At 43.4% G+C, this 20,825-nt stretch overlaps 1 protein-coding gene across 1 annotated transcript in view; it reads left to right on the top strand.

Moving 5' to 3' along the window:
* The window catches only part of STK32C (serine/threonine kinase 32C), a 1,425,916-nt gene that overhangs the window by 1,037,892 nt on the left and 367,199 nt on the right, over positions 1-20,825 (top strand). The window contains exon 3 of the mRNA XM_069239751.1: positions 13,282-13,433. Within this exon, the coding sequence (XP_069095852.1) occupies positions 13,282-13,433 (152 nt within the window). The remainder of the gene's footprint in view (positions 1-13,281; positions 13,434-20,825) is intronic.

Below are 20,825 nucleotides of genomic sequence, written 5' to 3'. Positions count from 1 at the left end.
TCTAACAATGACCATGTGCTCTTCTTTGGGCCTGACAGACTGGGCCTCCTCAGAGGATTATTAAGACTTCAAATGTTCCTTACAGTGGCCATTGTCCCATTCTTCATTAATTTTTGCAGTAGGTGTCAGATTCAGCATCAAAACAAACTAGGGACAACTGTTTAGAGAACGGAGGTCCACGACAATCTCTAATTTGAAGTAAACTTTTTTCCGTCAGCCCAAATGCCAACACGAGGGTGCCCTTACCAACTCATAAGTCTGTCTAGCATTCCATTTCAGTGTTGCTAAAAAGACTCACCACAACTTTTAAAGATTTTCAGAATATTTTTCTTTTTTCCATCAACTTATAGTGGGGTTCTCAATGAATTCTATGACAATGGTTGTCTCCAGTGAACCCTTGCACTATTCTATCAAACATGAAGTGATCTTCAAAGTCATACATTCGGTTTTACTGCATAAAGGTGCCCAAAATAGATAAAACTACCTCTGTTGCCTTGAACTTTAAAAAAAAAAAATAATGTGCAAATAACACAGATTCATAGCTTCTAGGCAACGCAAAAAGGAAGCATCTCTGGCTGCTGTGTTTCTTTGTTTATCTTACACATATTTTCATTAAAAACTTTACAATTGTTTAGCAAGCTTGACAAACTATAATGCTTTCCTTTGGGTTTATCGCTTGGCCATCTAGAGTGCCAAGTGTACCTTTGTTTCAACTCCCTAGGCTGCGCAAAGGCCCTGCATTACCTTACTACTGCACATAGTGGTCCAGAACAAAATCAGAGTGGGGTGTTGCCATCAATGTTACATCACTAAAATCATTGGGATTCTGAAGCATCCATGTATCACATAAAAAAACAAATGTCACAAATGAGCCACACCGATTTAGCAGGAAAGTGGTAAGGGCGCAGTTTGTAACTGGTGTTGTATTTAGGAAAAACACTTATAATTACTAAAGCATGGTGGGATAGCACACTGTCAATTATGGACAGTACATGTCCCATTGAAATGACCACTAAATATGCACAAACGTACACTTGTACTGATAAAACTGTATAGCCCACAAACAAAAACTTGTGGAAATTGGGTTTCCGAGAATATTTGTCAGTTGTTCATCACCAAGTAAGGTGTCTTGATTTGTTTTGATCCTATTAAAATCTTCAGAATGAGAAAGAAATGACTCTTTTTGTTTTCCTAACTGTAAAATATTTAAACAGTTCATTTATAGATATTAAAATTTTATTGTGCATCAGACAAACATGACATCCTTCAGCAAGTCCTTTCACATCAGCAGGATGGTCACATAGTTTACTTCACACTTTTCCAAATCCTCATGCTACAGGAGAAAGAGAAGTAAACAGTACATCTTCGTGTTAAGAGAATAAGTAGCAATTTGTCAGAAAATAGTTTTGACCACTGTCTTTCAAATTTGACCACTGTCTTTCAAAGCACAGCAAATAAGGCAAGATAAAAAACTGTTTTAAAATCATATTTAATGTTAATTTACTTCTGAACTCCAGCAGAGTAATTTTAGGGGTGTTGCACACCCTAACACTCCTACTTCCAGCATCTATGATTGGGCGGATCTTGCGTATACAACAGCTAGTCAACAATAACACAGTAAAATCAGACAAAATAACAAAATCACAGCTACTTGGATACTTGGTGAGAATAATATGGCAAAATCAAAACAGGGTTCACTAACCAAAGCATGCTTATTAGTATGCAGAAAATTAGTTTATAATGAAAGTTTACTGAAAAACAAACAAAGGAAAGCGTACTAAACACAACTTAAAAATAAAGTGCCATTATTGATGTTCATGTCTATATCTTAAACATCAACACTACATGACTCGTTCAACAGCATCCCATCCACTGTTAAAGCCAGCTATATTCATGATACTATGTAATGCTCATTTGAGTTTTTTCTACAGGGGATAAGTGATGAAGCGTCAGAAACAAATTCATGAAACAAATGCTCACAAACATTTAATAGCAAAGTTACACATAAATCCATATAGATATGTAGCAATCCGGGAATGGCGGCAATTGGCTGCTTACCAAGGCAAATAATGCATTCTGAACTGCAAAGATGGTAGATGGTTTCATTATTCTGCTAATGTTTCCACAGCTTCTGTGTCACCCAATGGAATTAACCAAGCTATAAATATAAATTACTTCATTAACTGGAATCTTCAGCTGCATGTGGTGTATACAAGTCTAATGGTAAACAACAGAATAGGCCTGATATTATCTTTTCAGCTGTCTTTTGTAGACTTTGTAGTAAAACCTACTTAAATAAATAAGGGCATGATGAGTTTTTGTGCTTTTACATATATAGGTGTGTGTGTACATATATGTATTATACAAAAAAAATTAAGTTTACAGTGACATTGTAGTTAGGTGAATGTCAGTCAGAACATTAACGTTTTTAACTCACAGAAGCACAGGCTGCACGCCCCCACTTCCCAAGACTTATCGTACCTCTGGGACCCCATCCCTCAGGGCCAAAGCCAATTAAAAAGGGGGAGGAGGCATGAGGTTCCCCTCCCCAAGGCTAATTAAGCCTTCAGGACGCCATCCCCTAGAGCAGAGTAATTAATAAAGCTAGGGGGCCGGAAGTCCCCTCCCTGAACCTAATTAGGCCCCGGGGACCCCATCCACTGCGGCCAAAATGTAAATAAAAGGGTAGGCGGGCCACATGGACCCCCTCCCTGAGCCTTTAGAGGACCCCCTGCCCGGGGCAATTCCTTTTTTATAAAGGGAGAGATGCCACACAGCGCCCCCTCCCCCAGGGCCATTACTGGCCCCGGGACCCCATCCCCCAGGATCCAATGCATTTTTTAAGAGAAAGGGGACACATGGCCCTCCTCCCTTTTAAGTAAACCGAAGTCCCCAAAGTTTTTTTAAGACATTGGGTTGCACACCCCTTAATTAAATAATTAATTAATTAATTTGGTCCCAGGGGATGGGGTCCTTGGGGCCAAAATGTCCCATTCCCTTTAATACCATCTTAAGGTCTACATATACATTATTCCTTGTCCTTTTCTTTCTTGTTTATAATTATATTTAATGGATAAAATATTTTGCAAGAAGTCACACATAACTTACATTAGCCTCAATGAACAAACCATTACAATGTGCAGACTTTTTCTCCTAGTTAAGAATGTAATAATTTTACATTTTCATGTATTAATATTCAAGTGGGCGTGATATTGCAATCCAACTTTTGAACTAGAGGATTAGAATGTCCACTGACTTTGGAATTCTTGATGTTCCGCAAATGTCAGCTTTTTCCGTGTGAGTGATGCATTCTCACCTATATGTAAAACAAAAGAAAGCAAAATGTATGGACTGGTTTCAAAATCCATCCATTTTGTAAATGTGCTGTACAAAACTCACTGTGTGGCAGACAAGTGGATACAGAATATTATTTTGCACTATAGACAAGTCTCCGAAACACACCTTCCAGGAATGACTGCTGAGATAAGGCAAATGCCTCCTTGAACTACACATGCATCAACCTTTAGCAGTACATGCTGAGATAAAAACCTTCAAAAGTCCCACCCTGCTACACTTGTGGTTCCCTCCCTCACTTAGAGATAGAAATTTGCCTGGTTTCCTAATGCAGAGGTTCCTCTGTCTTTGTCATCAGAAACATTTGCTGGTAGTACGTTGGACTTGGCCCTCTGTGCAGGGTCATCCCCAAACTTTTTGCCTTCAACCACCTGTGTTCTGAATGACTTTTTGTTAACTTTTAGGACTCTGCACATTTTATTACTACTAACTCATGCTAAAGTGCTTCTTCTCTCTCCTCCAGACATGATAAATTAGCTTCCACCCACTTGGCGCATTTAGTTATTTGTAAGTCCCTAGTAAAGTGGTATTACACGTTCCAAGAGCCTGTGAATTAAATGCTACTGGTGTGCCTGCAGCACTAATTGTGCCACCAACCTAAGTAGCCTTTTAAAGATATTTCAGTCTTGCCATTACAACCTGTGTGTGCAGTTTTAAACTGCCATTTCAACCTAGTCAAATAAATATTTTGCCAGGGCTAAACCTTCTTTTTCAATACACATAAGTCACCCTTAGGCCCTAACCAGCCCAGAGGGCAGCGTGTAGTATATTTTACAAATTGGACATTTACTTTTAAGTTTTACATGTCCTGGTAGTGAAACACTCTTGAATTTATTTTTCTCTATAGCAAGACCTACCTCCCCCATATAATAGCCTTGGATTACCTTATTACATTAAAAAATTGATAACTTTCAATTAGGATCATGTAGGAATGTCGAGTTTGGTGTCTAAAGAATTGTAATTGGAAACCATCTTTAAGGGTAAAGTCAGATTCTAAGTCACAATTCTGAAAATGCCACTTTTGGAAAGTTTGCATATTCTTGTCCTAACCTTTTGGTACCTACAACCTGTATCCCGGGTCACATGACTAGGTGTAGCTGGCAGTTGGTCATTATGTATTGCTCCCAGACAGTGAGACAAAGGGAGGATAGGTGTTGGCAGGATAGACTATCTCCGGCTTGATGAGGGGGAGGAGCTGTCACCTGCCACACTTGCACATCACAAAGTCTCTGCCCACGCACACTATCAAAGGGTTTGACACTAGTATTTTGTGAACCCAGTCAAGGTGGGGCCAGGGTAGGGAGTAAAGAAATTCATAGCACTTCTGGGGTAGGAGGATCCAGAAACGTTTCCAACTTCAAAGTTGGCACCAGGTATAAATATTGGGCCAAACGGCCCAACTCTTTAGTACACCACAGGACTTGTGGATACTAAAAAAGAAGGAGAATGTGCTGCTTTGCTTCTAGAAGGACTACTAACTGCTGCCTTGTTACTCTGCTGCCAAGCTGCCTGCTGCCCTGCTTGCTGAGAAGGAAGACTGGACCTGCACCCTTCATTCCAGGCTAAAGTGACTCCAAGGGTCGGCTGACTGACCTCCTGTTCTGAGCTACAGAGACATAGCAAGAACGAGAATCCTCCGTGCATCTGCCCAGCTAACCTGCTGGCTGGACCTGCAACTAAACCTGCTTGAGCCCTGCTGGCCTCTGCTGTACTACTTTTCCGGAGCACTAAACCCCCCCACTACACCTTAAAGCAACCCATCTCTGGACTCTATAAGCATCCTTAGAACCCCTTAATGCTACCCTTACTTGAACTCTAAAAAACCATTACTACCCCTTAATGATACCCTCATTGAACAATAAAACATATGTACTATATCTTAATGCTACTCTTCCATGAACATAAAAGCATTATTGCTACTCTTCCCTGAGCCCTACATAACCCTTAATATCATTTAATGTTACCTTTCCCTGAAATCCAAAAGCCTTTTACACTATCCATCCTGGAGAAAAAAACCTGAACTATCTCAAAATGCTATCCTTCCCTGAACCCCAAAATCCGTAGTACCCTTTAATGCTGCCTTTCCCTGAACCTATTTCCTCATACAGGGTCAGACTGACCTACGAGGGACTCCTCGATGGGCTGGTCTGACAGGTCAGTGTGTGGACCTGTTTTATGGCTGGATGGGCCGTTTTACTGATGATTTCACATATTAATACATGCACTGCCTAAAGCACACACAAAAACATGCAATCCCCAGTAGCTTAACAATACCCATGCAGATTGTCTTTCCAAGTTCAAAACTGGTCTAATTTGCAAATGTTGACCACTTTTTTAGTTATCTGTTTTTGGTGTCCAGGCCTATTTTTTGTCCCAAACCAACCTTGGGTTGCAAAAAGAAGTTCGAGCCCCTCCACCACCCGCAGGCACAGACCTGCGCCTCATCCCTGGTGCCTAGTGATAGGCGTGTCGAGTGTGCTTGTACCGTGTATTTCATTTTCTGTAATTTGTATTTCATTTCTTGTAATTGGTTTTTTGTTTTACACACTGTTTTTATCTTAAACTGTGCCCATTTTCTGCCTGCTTCATGTTTTTCACTCTTAATTGTGCCCATTTTTGTTTTCCGGCTCTCGATGGTTACTCTGACCCAGCCGCTGCGTCCCCTGCGGCCCACCCCCTTCACGCCCCCATTGGACACTCCCTCCCGCCTCCCAGCTGCTCCTCCCTCCCACCTCCCCTTCTTAATGGCAGCCGATACGCGGCAGCGCAGCGGAGGCACACCAGAGGGAAGCCCGTCTGCTCCCGTCCGCGCTTGGACCATGCCCAGCGCCCATCCCCCTGGTGCACGCTCCTCTGGCCCCCTCAAGCACCACTACTCCCCCACAGAGCTCCTTGCTCTCAACCCTGGCCGGCTCCCCACCTGCGCCCAGGCCAACCCCAAACACACACACGGACCTTTCACATGCCACTCATGACACTTCTCTTGCACTCACACCAACACCAACAAGCACCACAACAACACCAAACCCCCCCAATCACCTCAACTGCATCCTCCTTAACACCCGCTCCGTCCACAAGCACGCCATCAAGCTTTGGGACCTAGTCACCACAAACTCTTGCGACATTTCCTTCTTCACTGAAACATGGATGAACTCCTCATCAGAACCTGACATTGCCATGGCCATCCCAGAAGGTTACAAAATCACCGTAGAGACCGCACCAACAAACCAGGAGGAGGTATCGCCATAATACACAGAAACTCCCTCAAGATTTCCACCAACATCAATGACACCCTAGACAACGCAGAACACCTACACTTTCAGGTACACATCAACGCCAACACCACCCTAAGTCGAACCCTCATCTACAGACCACCAGGACCCCACCCCCCATTCTGTGACACCATCGCAGACACTAACAGCTCCCACGCCCTCACCTCCACAGACTATATACTCCTTGGTGACCTTAACTTTCACTTGGAAAGCACATCCACAACTGCAACTCCATGGCCCTGCTGGACAACCTCGCAAATCTCGGCCTCAAGCAACTGGTCACCTCACCCACCCACTCAGCCGGACACACGCTAGATGCCATCTTCACCTCCAGCAGCCACATCACATTCACTCACACCACCGAACTCCACTGGACTGACCACCACTGCGTCCACTTCTCCTTCCTGAAACCCACCACCAACAACATCCTACTCCCTACTGCAAGTGGAACAAGATCTCCAAAGAACAACTGATCTCCAACCTCGCACAAGCTCGACCTCCCACCACCAACGACCCCAACGCCGCCGCCCTCAACCTCACATGATGGCTAGAAACCTGCACAGACTCCCTCACTCCTTTCAAAATAAACAACAATACCGGCACCATCAAGACCACGCCCTGGTTCACCACAGAACTTCAGTCTTCCAAACGAGAATGCTGAAAAATTGAGAAAGTCTGGCACCAAGAACCCTCATTGAGCAACTTCTCCGCCCTCAAATCAGCAAGGCGCAAACACCACCAACTCATCCGGGCCACCTAATGGTCCTTCTACAAAGAACGCATAGACAACAACACACACAACAGCAAGGAACTTTTTGCCATCATCAAAGAACTCAACAAACCCAAATCCTGCACCATCGACCCTCCACTCTCCCAAGACCTCTGCAACTTCCTCTCCAACTACTTCCACCGCAAGATCGCAGACATACACAACAGTTTCACATCGTCAGCACCCACCATCACCAACACCAACACAATCAACACCACAACACCCTGCCGCACCAACCTGCTGAATACCTGGACCCCCATAGACGACAAAGAAATCGGCAAAACCATGAGCTCCATCCACTCAGGCTCCCCAACAGACCCTTGCCCCCACCACATCTTCAACAAGGCCAGCCAAATTATCACTCTCCACCTCTGGGCCGTCCTCAACAGTTCCTTCGAGACCGCAACCTTCCCAGATATTTGGAAACACGCCGAAGTCGACGCTCTTCTCAAAAAACCCAAAGCAGACCCTGAAGACCTCACAAACTACCGACCCATCTCTCTTCTCCCTATCCCTGCAAAGGTCATGGAGAAGATAGTAAACATACAACTGTCTCGCTTCCTAGAAGACAACAACATACTCAACATCTGCCAGTCTGGATTCCGCAAAAACCACAGCACTGAGACCGCCCTCATCGCCTGTACAGACGACATCAGGACCAGATTGGACAAGGGCGAAACCGTCGCCCTCATCCTCCTAGACCTCTCCGCAGCTCTTGACACCGTATGCCACCAAACCCTCCGCACACACCTTTTTGATGTCGGAATTTGCCACAAAGCCCTGGACTGGCTCACCTCCTTCCTCTCTGAAAGAACCCAAAGAGCTCGCCTCCCTCCTTTCCAGTCTATAGCCACCAAGACCATCTGTGGGGTCCCCCAAGGATCCTCCCTCAGCCCCACCCTTTTCAACATCTACATGGCTCCTCTCGCCAACATCCTCCGCCCCCACGGCCTCACCATCATTTCATACACTGACGACACCCAGCTCATAATCTCCCTCACTAGGAATCCAGCTACCGCCAAGAATAACCTACACGCCGGACTCCTCGCCATCGCCATCGCCAATTGGATGACAGCAGCAAGCCACCTCAAATTGAACTCAGAAAAAACAGAGATCATCATCTTCGGTCCCAACAAGACAGCATGGAATGACTCTTGGTGGCCCACCACCCTTGGACCAACCCCAACACCCACCACCCACGCACGCAATCTTGGCATCATACTGTACTCATCTCTCTCCATGACTCAGCAAATCTATGCCATATCATCCTCCTGCTTCAACACCCTTCGCATGCTACACAAGACTTTCAAATGGATTCCTTTAGAAACAAGAAGAACAGTCACCCACGCCCTCATACACAGCAGACTGGACTACGGCAATGCCCTCTACGCAGGGACCACAGCCAAGCTTCAGAGAAAACTCCAGCGAATCCAGAACGCAGCCGCATGTCTCATCCTCAACCTCCCTCGCCACTAACACATCTCCGCCCACCTCAGATCCCTACACTGGGTGCCCATCAACAAAAGGATCATTTCCAACATCCTTGTCCACGCTCACAAAGCCCTCCACGACACTGGACCGGCCTACCTTAACAAACAAATCAACTTCCACAAACCAACACGACAGCTACCCTCCACCGACCTCGCCCTCGCTACAGTCCCCTGCATCCAACGCACCACCTTCGGCGGCAGATCCTTCTCCCACCTCGCCGCCAAAACCTGGAACTCCCTCCTCACCAACCTACGCAAGACCCAGGACCTCCTAACCTTCAGAAAGCACCTCAAAACATGGCTTTTCGAGCAGTAACCCCCCCCCCCAGCCCGGCACCTTAAGACCCTACCGGGTGAGGAGTGCGCTTAAGAAATTTATTTGATACTGTACATTACAGTATACATATGAACATCAGTTCATTTTGCGTTCTTTTCATCTCGAAACATAACATTCCTTCCGCATTGTTACAGTTAAAAGCATAAGATTTGTGTTTGGCCGTCCAAGCACTGATTTTAATATGATAATGGATCCTTCGATTGCTGGTCTACACGTGAAGACACTAGGACCTTTGTTAGTGGGGAATTTAGATAATAATAGTTAGATGCTTCACAATGCTTGTGCAGATGGTCTTTTACTTAGAAACTCTGATTTTGAGCAGGATGTGAGCTACATGCTACAGGTTGTGGTCTCGAAGGAACTGTTGATTATTTTTTAACAGGATTTATACAATCGTGAACCAAAATCAGATTTCGTTCAACACACCTATGCGTTCTTTAGTCAGTAATTATGCTATGCATGTATGACAAAATTCTGAATTAATGTCATGTACAAAACACTGTACTCCCGGGTTGCTACTAATTAGCAGCTATGTTTATAGCCTCATAGGTTTGATTTAGCCTCAAGAGAGCACGCTCTTTAGCTTTCTGTACAGTTGTACAGATTAGGATGACACAAAAGTCACAAACAGAGCACTACTTTGTGAAGCTGAAGTATTATGAGAAAACGGAATTCAGAGCTAAGACAGTATATGTTAGTGAATCTGAACCAAATACCTTTATAAAAGAGCTGAATAGCAGGGATGCGGTTATATGACCAATTGTGGAAACAAACAATGTTTCCTCAGCAAGTGCCTTAAAATAAGATTTTAATGCAGAATTCGAACTGGCAAAAACAGCTTTCTGAGATATAGTTGTTAATGAGGAGCAACTTTTTTAAACTTTGAAAAAAGTTTAATAAAGTCGTTCATAGAAGTGTAGATCCATGCACCAGATATATTTTCTAAAGGACCATCCTTGTGTTTTTATCAAAACTTTCCGCTGCAAACGTGTAACGAATTATGGAAAGCGAGCATCATACATGGCATTTGCTATTTCATTAACCTTCCCATTTTCTCTTAAAATGTGAAGAATCTGACTTCATATTGTTAATATTCTGAATTGTTCACCCACCACCCTTAGCATGTAATCCTCTAATTGTGATTTACATCTTTGTATTTTCTGGCTATTTTCTGAAAATGACTTTGCAGTATTCAAAACCAAATCAAGGTCTCACCGTTCCATCTAGATCATTGTTCAAGTAAGAATCTCAAAGTTTAAGCATTAGAGCTCCTTGTAGTATATGATATAGTCAAATGCGGCATACACCTGTGGTCTCAGTGTGTTACCAATTTCAGAATTATCACCTGTGTTTCACAGCTATGATAATCCGGCCTGAATGTAGCTTCATAGCTTTGCTTAACTGTAAAGAACCAGGTAGTCCCTTACATGGAGTGCATTAAATACAATATTAGACTTGCCACGTTATTTTATTGCAAGGAAACGTTGTTACATGCAGGTTTTCAAAATACATTTCTCTTTTCCCTTTTGCTTATTTTTGCACAATTGTGCCCTCTTGGTAAAAACATTAGCAATTTGAACCTATGATTCCCTGGTCTTGTGGATGATTTGCTTCTCTTCTTGTGGTGGATGAGAAGCGTAGTCTAGAAGAACACACTGTCTACTTTTTACTCCAGGCAGTGACTGCAGGGGTGCGAAGCAAGAGGCTTTTCTCTGCCTATGGTGTCACATTGTAACAAGACCCCATCCTTAACAGAAAACCATAATGGTACCTATTAACGGGTGGAGATGCGTGAGTCTGAGACAAGTGGGAAAGAAAGGAATGTAATGCCTCGAGAGGTTTCATTTGAGGGAATATCAATGCCATAGATAAAGAAAAAAATCAAAAGAGTTAAGGATGTGACCCCCAACACTGTGATGTCCATTCTGGTGTACTCAGACACAGGGCCAGACTTGCCACTGATCCCATCAGGCATGTTGTCCGGAGGGCTTCAGTCACCGGAGGTCCGCTTTAGAAGATTGACCGATCAGCACTTCTGTCACTGTTTCCAGCAGGAATGACTATGTCTTGAGAAAGAACAAACATCAAGAGTCTCCAGACCATGGGTTTATTGAATACTCAGTTCATAAATCAGAGAAAATTGGGTTACAAGAAGCTATACTGAACGCTATTATTTACAAGTAGGCTAATAGCATTGACTGCAGTTCCCTCTTGATGCACCCCAGATCTAGAAGAAGTTGAAACATTTCTGTTTGCTAAGGGAAAGTGCATATTCCCACTTCCTCTCTGAAATTGGTCCCAGAATGCTGAAAAATGCAGCCCTGATGTATCGATATATGTATAGGACTGATAACGCGTAAATCTATCTGTGAAATAAAGTGCTGTACAATATTGGTAGTTACAATGGGAGTGCAAGAGGGGGTGTCTCTTTGATGGGCCCACACCATCATGGTTATATTCTGATGAGGTGTTGCTTGAAAGAGTCCTTGCCTGTTGCCAAGTTAGAAAAGTGATGAAGAGTGTAGGATCTGGTCTGCCGTGGAAATCTTCATCCAAAAAGCACAGAAGAAGGCTTGGTGCTTCATCTCATTGTTCCTGCATTTCATGATGTTCACTCTGTGAATGAAGCTGCTACAGTACACTCATAACCTTGGCCGAAATGCCCACAGAATGTTGGAACTATGTGCACAGTACCTGATATAGTGGGTCTTACATATGATGTGGCTGAGCAACAAGAGCCGGTCGAGTTCCCTCAGCATTGGGACGATAATATCTTACTTTTGAACATGGTCGGACTGGCATTTTATTTCACCTGGAGTCCCGTCACAGGGCTGGAGCCACTGGAGGCTGGTTTTGAAGCTCCATGGGTGCCTCTATCTCTCTCTCCCGTCCCCCTGCATTTATTGCTGCGGGTTTAGTGGGGGATCCGAGAGAGAAAGGGGTAGATAGAAACGGTGAGAGAAAGTGAGAGAGAGAGAGTGCTGGTTTCAACTGATTTACCAGGATTGCTTTTGTTTCTCAGTCTGGCGTTACCTTGAAGACCTGTGAGGAGACTGCGGGGGCCTTTGTTATGCCACTGTTCATGGATTGACTAGATCGTAATGTGTGTTGGCCATTCTTCAGCAGCGTCACGCACATATCAGAGGAATGGTCAGAAATAAATAGTGTCTCTGTTTTTACTGAAGATGGTGATTTATTTGTATACCTTACAAACTAAGTTCAAAGTCCTTAACAAAATTAGCCTGGCGACTCTGGGGACGCCTTCAGCAGAATGAGGCAGTTACATTTGAACAGTGATTACAGTTAAATCTCCTATTCCTGGAACGGAATGGTCTTAGAAAAATGGTGGTAAGAGGGGAACAGTGACAGCTTCAGGTCTATGCAAGTCACCGTTGACCCTTGAGCCCGGGATTGTTTGGTCTGCATGGACATAAGCTTAGGACCTCACACTTTTACAAGTTTTACTGAGGTAGCCCCAGTCTGGACAAGCTCTGCAGAGATGCAGGCAGCCTCGCATTGAACCGGAGCAGTGTGCCCCCGACTGGAAAGCAGTAGAATCAACCTTGCAGCCTTACTGGCGTATCTCATTATTGCGATATGTAAAAATACTTGGTGGGGCAGTACAAGCTAGTGCTATTGCAGAGAGTATGCTGACTATGTAGTGCCATTGACACGCGAGGGAAGGTGCTTTGTCGACTACTTCAAGCTAGCTTCCCAGCAATAACTGAGGTGGCCTGCTGGTGCACAGAGGCAGAGGAATAGTATACTAGCAGTCGCTTGAAAATACCCAAGTGGACCATTCTCTGCATAGGTCCATTCTTCTCTGACTCCTTTCATGGCCTGGAGCTCTCCTACATAGTGCATTTTAAATATTTCAGAGTAAGCATTTTGCCCCTCTGTATAAATGTGTTCATTACCCACCATGAACCAAATGTGAATATCGAAAACCTTACCCTTTGACATTTGAATGTATCACAACAACTGCATGAAACAACTGTGTTAACTTAAATAGGAATGTATACCATTAGCCAATTTGCCTGTGTGTTTTTATGATTTCAGGTTTGCATTGTACAAAAAAAAGATACCGAGACAATGTATGCCATGAAGTACATGAACAAACAGCAGTGCATTGAAAGAGACGAGGTTCGGAATGTGTTTCGAGAACTAGAAATTCTGCAGAATATCGAGCACGTGTTCCTGGTGAACCTCTGGTGAGTCTACTCTTTTCTGATATACATTTAGGAAATGTTTAGTTGCACAATCACAGAATTGAATGCACGCTATAGACTCGTGGAAGGGACTAAAGACCAGGTGTACTAAGAATGCATCCAGTAAAAGGAATCATGATTTGCACCCTGAAATTACAGAATGCATTTGTATTTTGCGAACCAATTTATGTAGTAATGGGTCGGTTCGCAGAATAACGAATCCTTGCGGATACAAATACGACCTTCCTCATGAACATTAATAATGTAGGTTGCAAATTGTGAATACCATAAGGAATCTGTATTTGGAAGGCACGCTCTACACATGTCCCTTCCAAATACAGGTTTAGTATGGTTTCTGAAACCGTTCCAAATCTATATTTGGGCGTAGTACATTTGAAAAAGGGTTTTAATGTTAGTCATTCTAATTTGCCAAATCAGAAGGTTTGCAAACACTAAGACCCTTTGTACATCTGGCCTAAAATTGGTGCAAAACATGTGAGCGGCAATTGCTTTTAGCGGGAGCAATCTGGCAGCAGATTCTTTTGTTTCTTCTGTGTTCATGACACTTCATCCAGGATAGTATATGGCAACCATGCTCCCATCTAACCTCGTCATGCAGTCAAATGCCTCAACCATCCTTTTTGAACATAACACTTAGGGGCACCTTGCACCAGTATAGCATCATTATTTTACGCTAAGGCGGTACTAAGGTGGCCTTTCCACCGCGCCGTATTTACAAAGTGGCGTAATGCTTGCATCATGCCACTTTGCAGGCCCTTGTGCTACATTTTACCTGCGTCACTCATAATGTATGCATGGGGCCGTTACGACGAGGGGAGGACCAAAAAAAAATTACACCACAAAATGTACATAATTTCACTGTGCCATTTTTTCTGTCATTTTAATCAATGGACCTCCCTCTGCCTTGCTGCACTAGCATATCATTTTTTGACGCTATTGCAGCAAAGTGCCACAATAACATCTAAAATGTTGGCGCTATCGTCCTAACGACTGCTATGGTGCACCATATTGTAAATACGCCGCAACCATGGTGTCATTGGGTGTGGCATGGGTAATGCAAGAAAACTCACTCATCGGGACTGATGCGCTACTTTCATGCAAATATGTCCCTTTATTTGTAAGAAAATACGTGCAGGGGACCAAAGCTTTTCTTAGGAGCTCAACACCGTGTCTGATGAATGCTAAAGGTACCTAGTCATGATTCCACCTTGTGCCTTTTATTTCTGCCACCTTACCCTTCTTGTCTTATTATTCCTGTTTCCTGCTTTTTGTTGTTATTTTCTACCTTCAGTTTTATCCTTATTTTCCCCTTTTCTGCCTTTCTGAATTTTGATCTGAGTCAAAGTTCTAATGATGAAAAATATGTCCCGATCCCCAAATATGAGCGTCTTGTGCCCACCACTTGCAATTAACAACAATCACTGCCATACTACACTAACAATCCCATGCCTAACCTTCGTCTTTAGCTATGGGGCATTCTAGAGCCGCATGTATGAGCCAAACTCTCATGCTACCATGACTCCCCCTCTCCCTGTCAGTACTTAATTTTCTGTATTATTCCATTTGCCTCTATATGTTCCCTTCTCTCGCAATAATCTGAGACAGCGACACCATATTTTTTTAGTGTAAACATTCTGTTCTGCTTTTATCTCTTGTACAGTATTTGTGGTTGAAATTGTTTCAAGAATAAAATGCACAAAATTACAATATTACACTTTATTAATTTTGGACAGAATGTCTTTCGCTAAAAACATAAGGACAAAAATGTATAGATAGTAAAGTATGAACTATATAACCTACCAAATGATCGTACAGATGTTTGTCACAAATTACTTCTAAAGGTTGCGTGGGAAAGCACCATACATTCCTTGCGTTATATAAAGATGCATAAAATAAAGTAATTACTGCTTTCCATTACTCTGTCTAGTTAGAACGGTTTGCCGTAGCATCTTATAGTGTGTGCATTTCTCTAAGCGAATTACTCCTAGGGGCATATCACTTCTGTGCACTAAAAGTTTTGTGAGGTGGAATCAATACGGTTTCCGGTTTCCGTCCATTTAGCGCATTATCTCAGGAGATATCTACATCATGGGAGGACGATATTTTTGTCTCTTTCAGCAAATACTGCATCTGTGTTCAAGCAGTGTTTCCATCTGCAAAGTTCACTGAAGTCCAATTTTTAAAGAAACTATTTCGCTTTTTTTAAGCTTGGTCCGGTTCATTTTTCGAATCTTTCATTCAGATTCAGAAAATTGAAGATGATCAATTTTAGGAACGCAGTATTACTTTTGTCTCCGTTTCATTGTCCACACATCCCAGTTTTCTTTCATCATCTACAACACTCTGCTTTGAAAATTTGGTGCATTTTCACTGAAGTCTATGCCTCTGATGACTGGGAGGAGATGCTTATGGAGTACGGTTGGGTCTCCCTCTTCGTTCCAAAAGGTGGCACCTTAGCACTTTCAGGGCTAGGCTTTGCATGCTTGCTCCTTGTCAAAGGCTGCAGACCATAAGCAGCATCCAGTGGGAATCCTGTGTCAATTTCTGTGGATAATAGAGCTAGTGTAGCATAGGCTGAACAACATAATGGTGGGTTGGAGAATTTTTACAGGAATATTAACAGCTCAAGCAGGAAGCCATCACTGGTCCCCAAGGTAAATAGGTGTAAAATACAGCAAGTAAGGGCCAAAGTGTCCGCTTCCTAGATGGCACGCAAACAGCAGGTGGACTGATGTCATCTACTTCGCGGGCTTCCGTCTGCCCGATTTCTCCCCATTTTCTGGCACCATTGTTGCTCCATTTTTCAGCATCCCCATTCGTGAAGGGCATGCATACATCATGCCTCTTACGGTGCTTAGTCCTCCCCGAGCGCACTGCCAAACTACTATTTAAACTTATGCAGTGGCCATTTCTCATCAATTTGAGGCCTACTTTTTTTCTATTTAAAATGGGTTGACCACACCTTCGAAGCACTGGTGTGTTGAAACGCTATTGCAGTTTCATAGACTTTCGCATATTTACTGATGCTCCTGCTTTTTTTTTTTTTGTCTTATCTTGTCTAGCTTTTCAAACCCTTCTCAGGAGTGCTGTTTTCATTCGCTCTGAGGCCCATATTTATACTCTGTTTGCGCCAGATTTGCCTTATTTTTTTAATGTAAATTCAGCGCAAACCTAACTCCATATTTATACTTTGGTGCTAGACGCGTCCAGCGCCAAAGTTATGGAGTTTGAGTCATTTTTTGGACATGAAAACCTACCTTGCGCTAATAACATGCAAGGCAGGCATTCCTGTGCAAAAAATAACTCTAAGGCATGTGCGCCTTATTTATCCTAATTTATTGAAATGACGCACAGGGGAGATGGGCCTTAAAACATGGCGCCCAGCCGGATTCGAGCTGTTTTTTATCACCTTGGTCAGAGCAGGCGTTAAGGGAACTGTGGGCTCATTTCCATGGTGGGAGACCATGTAAGAAGTCCACAGGTGCCCTTCCCTGCACCCAAGGACACCCCCTGCCACCCTAGCCTACCCCTGGAGGACACCCATGGAAGGGGGGACCCATCCATGGTGAGCGCAGGTAAGTGCAGGTAAGTATAATTTTTTAATTTTTTAAAAGTGGCATGGGGGGGCCTAACCTGCCCCCCTACATGCCATTCTGCCCAATGACCATGCCCAGGGGACAGAAGTCCCCTGGGCATGGCCATTGGGCAGGGGGGCATGACTCCTGTCTTTGCTAAGACAGGAGTCATTTCCTTGGGAGATGTGCGCCAAAAAATGGCGCAAGTCAGGCTGGAGACAATATTTTTGACTCTAACCTGACTTGCACCATTCTTTGGCGCACATGTTCCCCAGTCTTCCCTTCGCCTCCGCTGCCTGGTTAGAGTAATTTATTTTGACACTAACCAGGCCGCAGCGCCGGCTAACGTCATTCCATAATTAAGGTGCCTGGCTGGCGCGTTGGGATGGCGTTAGCCGGCGGTAAACTTTTTGACGCAAATCTGCCCTGGTGCTGATTTGCATCAAAAAGTATAAATATGGGCCTGAGTGTTGGTTGGAAAGTGTTGGTTTTTCCACCTCCTACTGACCCCTTCTCCCTGTTGCTGCCAGCGCACTACTCCTGCGTTGCAGCTTGATCGCCCCACTTGCCTGCCAGAAAAGTGAAGGCACAGCAATAGCTGGTAGCACCATGGCACTTTATATTTGCCAATGCTTTACATTTGTTTCTCTCTTTTTTTAATTGTGACCTCAGTGCAGTGAATACATTTATTATGAAAAGTACCCTTTCTCCATGGGGCTGCCTCCATGCTCCTCCCTGTCATCATTACTTGATGGTCCAGGCAGCCTGCCGAAAAAAGCACTATGGCACAGTGATAGCTGCTAGCTCACTGAGTTGCTCCTCATCGTTTTATAGGGAGTGGGCATAATTTGGGTCTATTTTTGACAAGTTCTTTAATGCAACATCCCACAGAGAATGTTTATGTTGGGAAAAGGAGTTAGACACAAACGGAAAGCTGTGGGATTATGTTGTTTTAATATCTTGTAACTTGGTTCCGCTGGGTTGTACTTTGCGTTGTTGCAGCTGCTTCCTTGTTTCAAGATACATTTTTGAACCATCTTTTCACAGAGAAAGCCGTGGATTAACCCCAGAGTAATGCAAAAAAGATATGGCTGCGACGACCTGCATTGTGTACTATCAGAAAGTCTCTAGCATGCTGTTGTTTAACATGACGACTTTAAGAGCGGTTACTGTAAGAAATATGTACAGCCGTGTATGAATGACGTGCATGAATATGGACATGGTGTACAAAATATTAATTATTGTGGTTTTCAGAAGTGCAGACATATGATTTTTCTGTCTGTTTACCAGTATAATCTTATCACTGGTTGATAGGTGGTTTTGATATCAAACAGATGTTGCCAGTTGCAGTCTGCATGGATAGGCTGACACAGTCTTTGTGACTTCGGTGTTTAGCTTTGCTGCAGCTCCTGTGATCATGTTGTGTCTGAGGAAAGGTCATACACTGTCATGGATACACAACATAAATCTTCTATCACTCAAGATAAAGAGCGTGGCCTCTCTGGGTTTCCACTTCTGTTACTGTCTACTTGCTCAGTCTGCAGTTTGTGGTCAGCATGCCCGCATCTCTTGAGTGTCTTTTTTATTGAGTGCTGCTATGCCAAGTGGCTAAAAACATTGACAAAGCCAATAGATCTTGTACAGGCGAGACCTATTGGCTTTGTAATTGCTTGCTGATGTGGGAGTCAGGAATTGAGCTCGCTTCATGTTATGTGGTTTGTGCAGTATCCAGTTGGTGCACAACGCAGGCAGAGAGTTAAAACACATTACCATTAACCAAGCCAATAGCTCTTGCAATGCACAGACCAATTGGCATGGCCAATGCCTGGTTGTTTATTCTGTTTATCCACAAGTGAACTGCATACCCTAATGTCTCTTTATAAAACGGGTCCTAGTAACGTGGTGGACTCTTCAGTAGCACAGTTGTCACACTCATGCTTGTAAAAACCCCATACATCACAGCTGTGATCTGTACATTGATGTCTGTCCTCAACTCCATGATGATGTTAAGAAATGTTTAAAAAAAATGGAAGAATCAATGAAAATTAGGTATGTTCTAATCTTGCAGAAATAAAGCATGTTAAGACTCCAGGTATGTCAGAGGGCATAGTGCAGTGGCAAAGAAGTGCAATGGAAGCATTCAAGAAGTCTGATATAAAGCACAACAGCTTATCGGACATTTTACATTTAAAACCCACACAAACCCCAAAAACCCATAACAAACCCCAAAAATCCAAAACAATCCATAGAAGTTGATTTGGGGTTTGCTCACAGATGTATGTATGTATGTTTGGTTGTGGTATTTATATAGTGCAAACCTGACTGAAAGGCGGCAGAGTGCTGTACAGGGTGATAGGCAAAGATACCATCAGCGTGATTGGGGGCCGGATTTATGAAGGTTTTGCATCACCTTTGCACCACGCAACGAGAGTGCAAAGGGGATGCAAAACATAAGTGAGATTTATCAAGCCACTCAAGGCTGCCTTGCATGGCCCTGCATGGCTTGATAAACCTAAAGTAACGCAAGGCAGTGCAAATCATTGCCTTACACTACTGTGCCCCAGGGAGGCATTTCATGGGTGGAGTATGGGTATTCCCATCCATCCACCCATGGATTTTGGCATATTCCCAATTTACAATTATTGGTAGACCTGGGAATGTGTTAAAATGCAACGCCTACCCAGGTGAGGCATAAGGAAGAGAAATATCTTTATTTCTCCTCGTTTTCTTCCTCTTTCTACGTGTACTGCATCACGCAGCACCTGTAAAAGAGGAAAGTGCCTCTCAGGATTGTTTTTGTGCATGAAGGTGTCCATCCTTGCACAAAAACAATCCTACCTACAAAGCACCCATCACTTCCACCATAACGCAAGGGTGCCTGCATTGGTGCTAGGCAGCCAAAATGTGCATATAATGTTAAATACGCTGCATTCCTGTACAGCTTGAAAAAAATGATAAATATGGACCCGGGTTTCTAAGAGTGAAAGTGAACTTCAACTGCATCATGATGTGGTGTTCTTTGAAGAGTTGTGTCTTCAGATCTTTCCTGAATTTAAACACAGTTCTAGTAATTCTGCTGTATATAGGTGTTCTCCCACATCCTGTATGCATTGATGACTGTTTCCTTGTCTTTCTTTTTTTACCTTTCTTCATCTACTGTCTGGTGTTGTTCTGGCTGCAGGTGTGCCAAGGACCACGGGAGAGGATGGGCATGTTGAGATGGTTTTTTATCTGATGTAGTTGGTTTTGAACAGAATGTGGCCAGAAATTAATCAGAGTGGGAGTGAAGTGTTCTATGCCCTTGATGAAGCATGCAGTGGAATTTAAATTACCCTTTAAAAGACCGATGTTATAGAGCAGGGCAGTGCAGCATTGCCACAATCTAGACTTAAGTGTTCAAGTACTTGAAATGGAGTTTTGAAAAAGCACTGTGTCAAAGGAAGTTTTTCACTTTCTCCAGGAGAGCAAACTGATACCAGGCCATTTAGTTTCTCCTTAATGTTCGGAGTAGTTCATGTTGGTGTGGTTAAGCTTCAGGGATATTCTGAGCATCCAGAACTGAATGAGGTGCAAGCAGGGTTTGAGGGATTGGATGCCTGGAGTGGAGATTACTTTCAAATATTATTGTGTATTTGTCATTGTGGCGATTTTTTGTGCTGTTACTTGTTGGTAAATTCTCAGGGGGATCATGTAGAATTTGAAGATGATCACACTTTTATGAAGCCTGCATGTGCTCATGTGAACAAACTGGTGTCAGTTGGTTAGGCAGGAGGGGAAAAGCATGACTTGTTATACACTC

This window comes from Pleurodeles waltl, chromosome 6 (assembly GCF_031143425.1).
Source record: "Pleurodeles waltl isolate 20211129_DDA chromosome 6, aPleWal1.hap1.20221129, whole genome shotgun sequence".
Taxonomy (NCBI): Eukaryota; Metazoa; Chordata; class Amphibia; order Caudata; family Salamandridae; genus Pleurodeles; species Pleurodeles waltl.
Note: the sequence above shows the minus strand (reverse complement) of the source record. Positions and strands in the feature narration are given on the sequence as shown.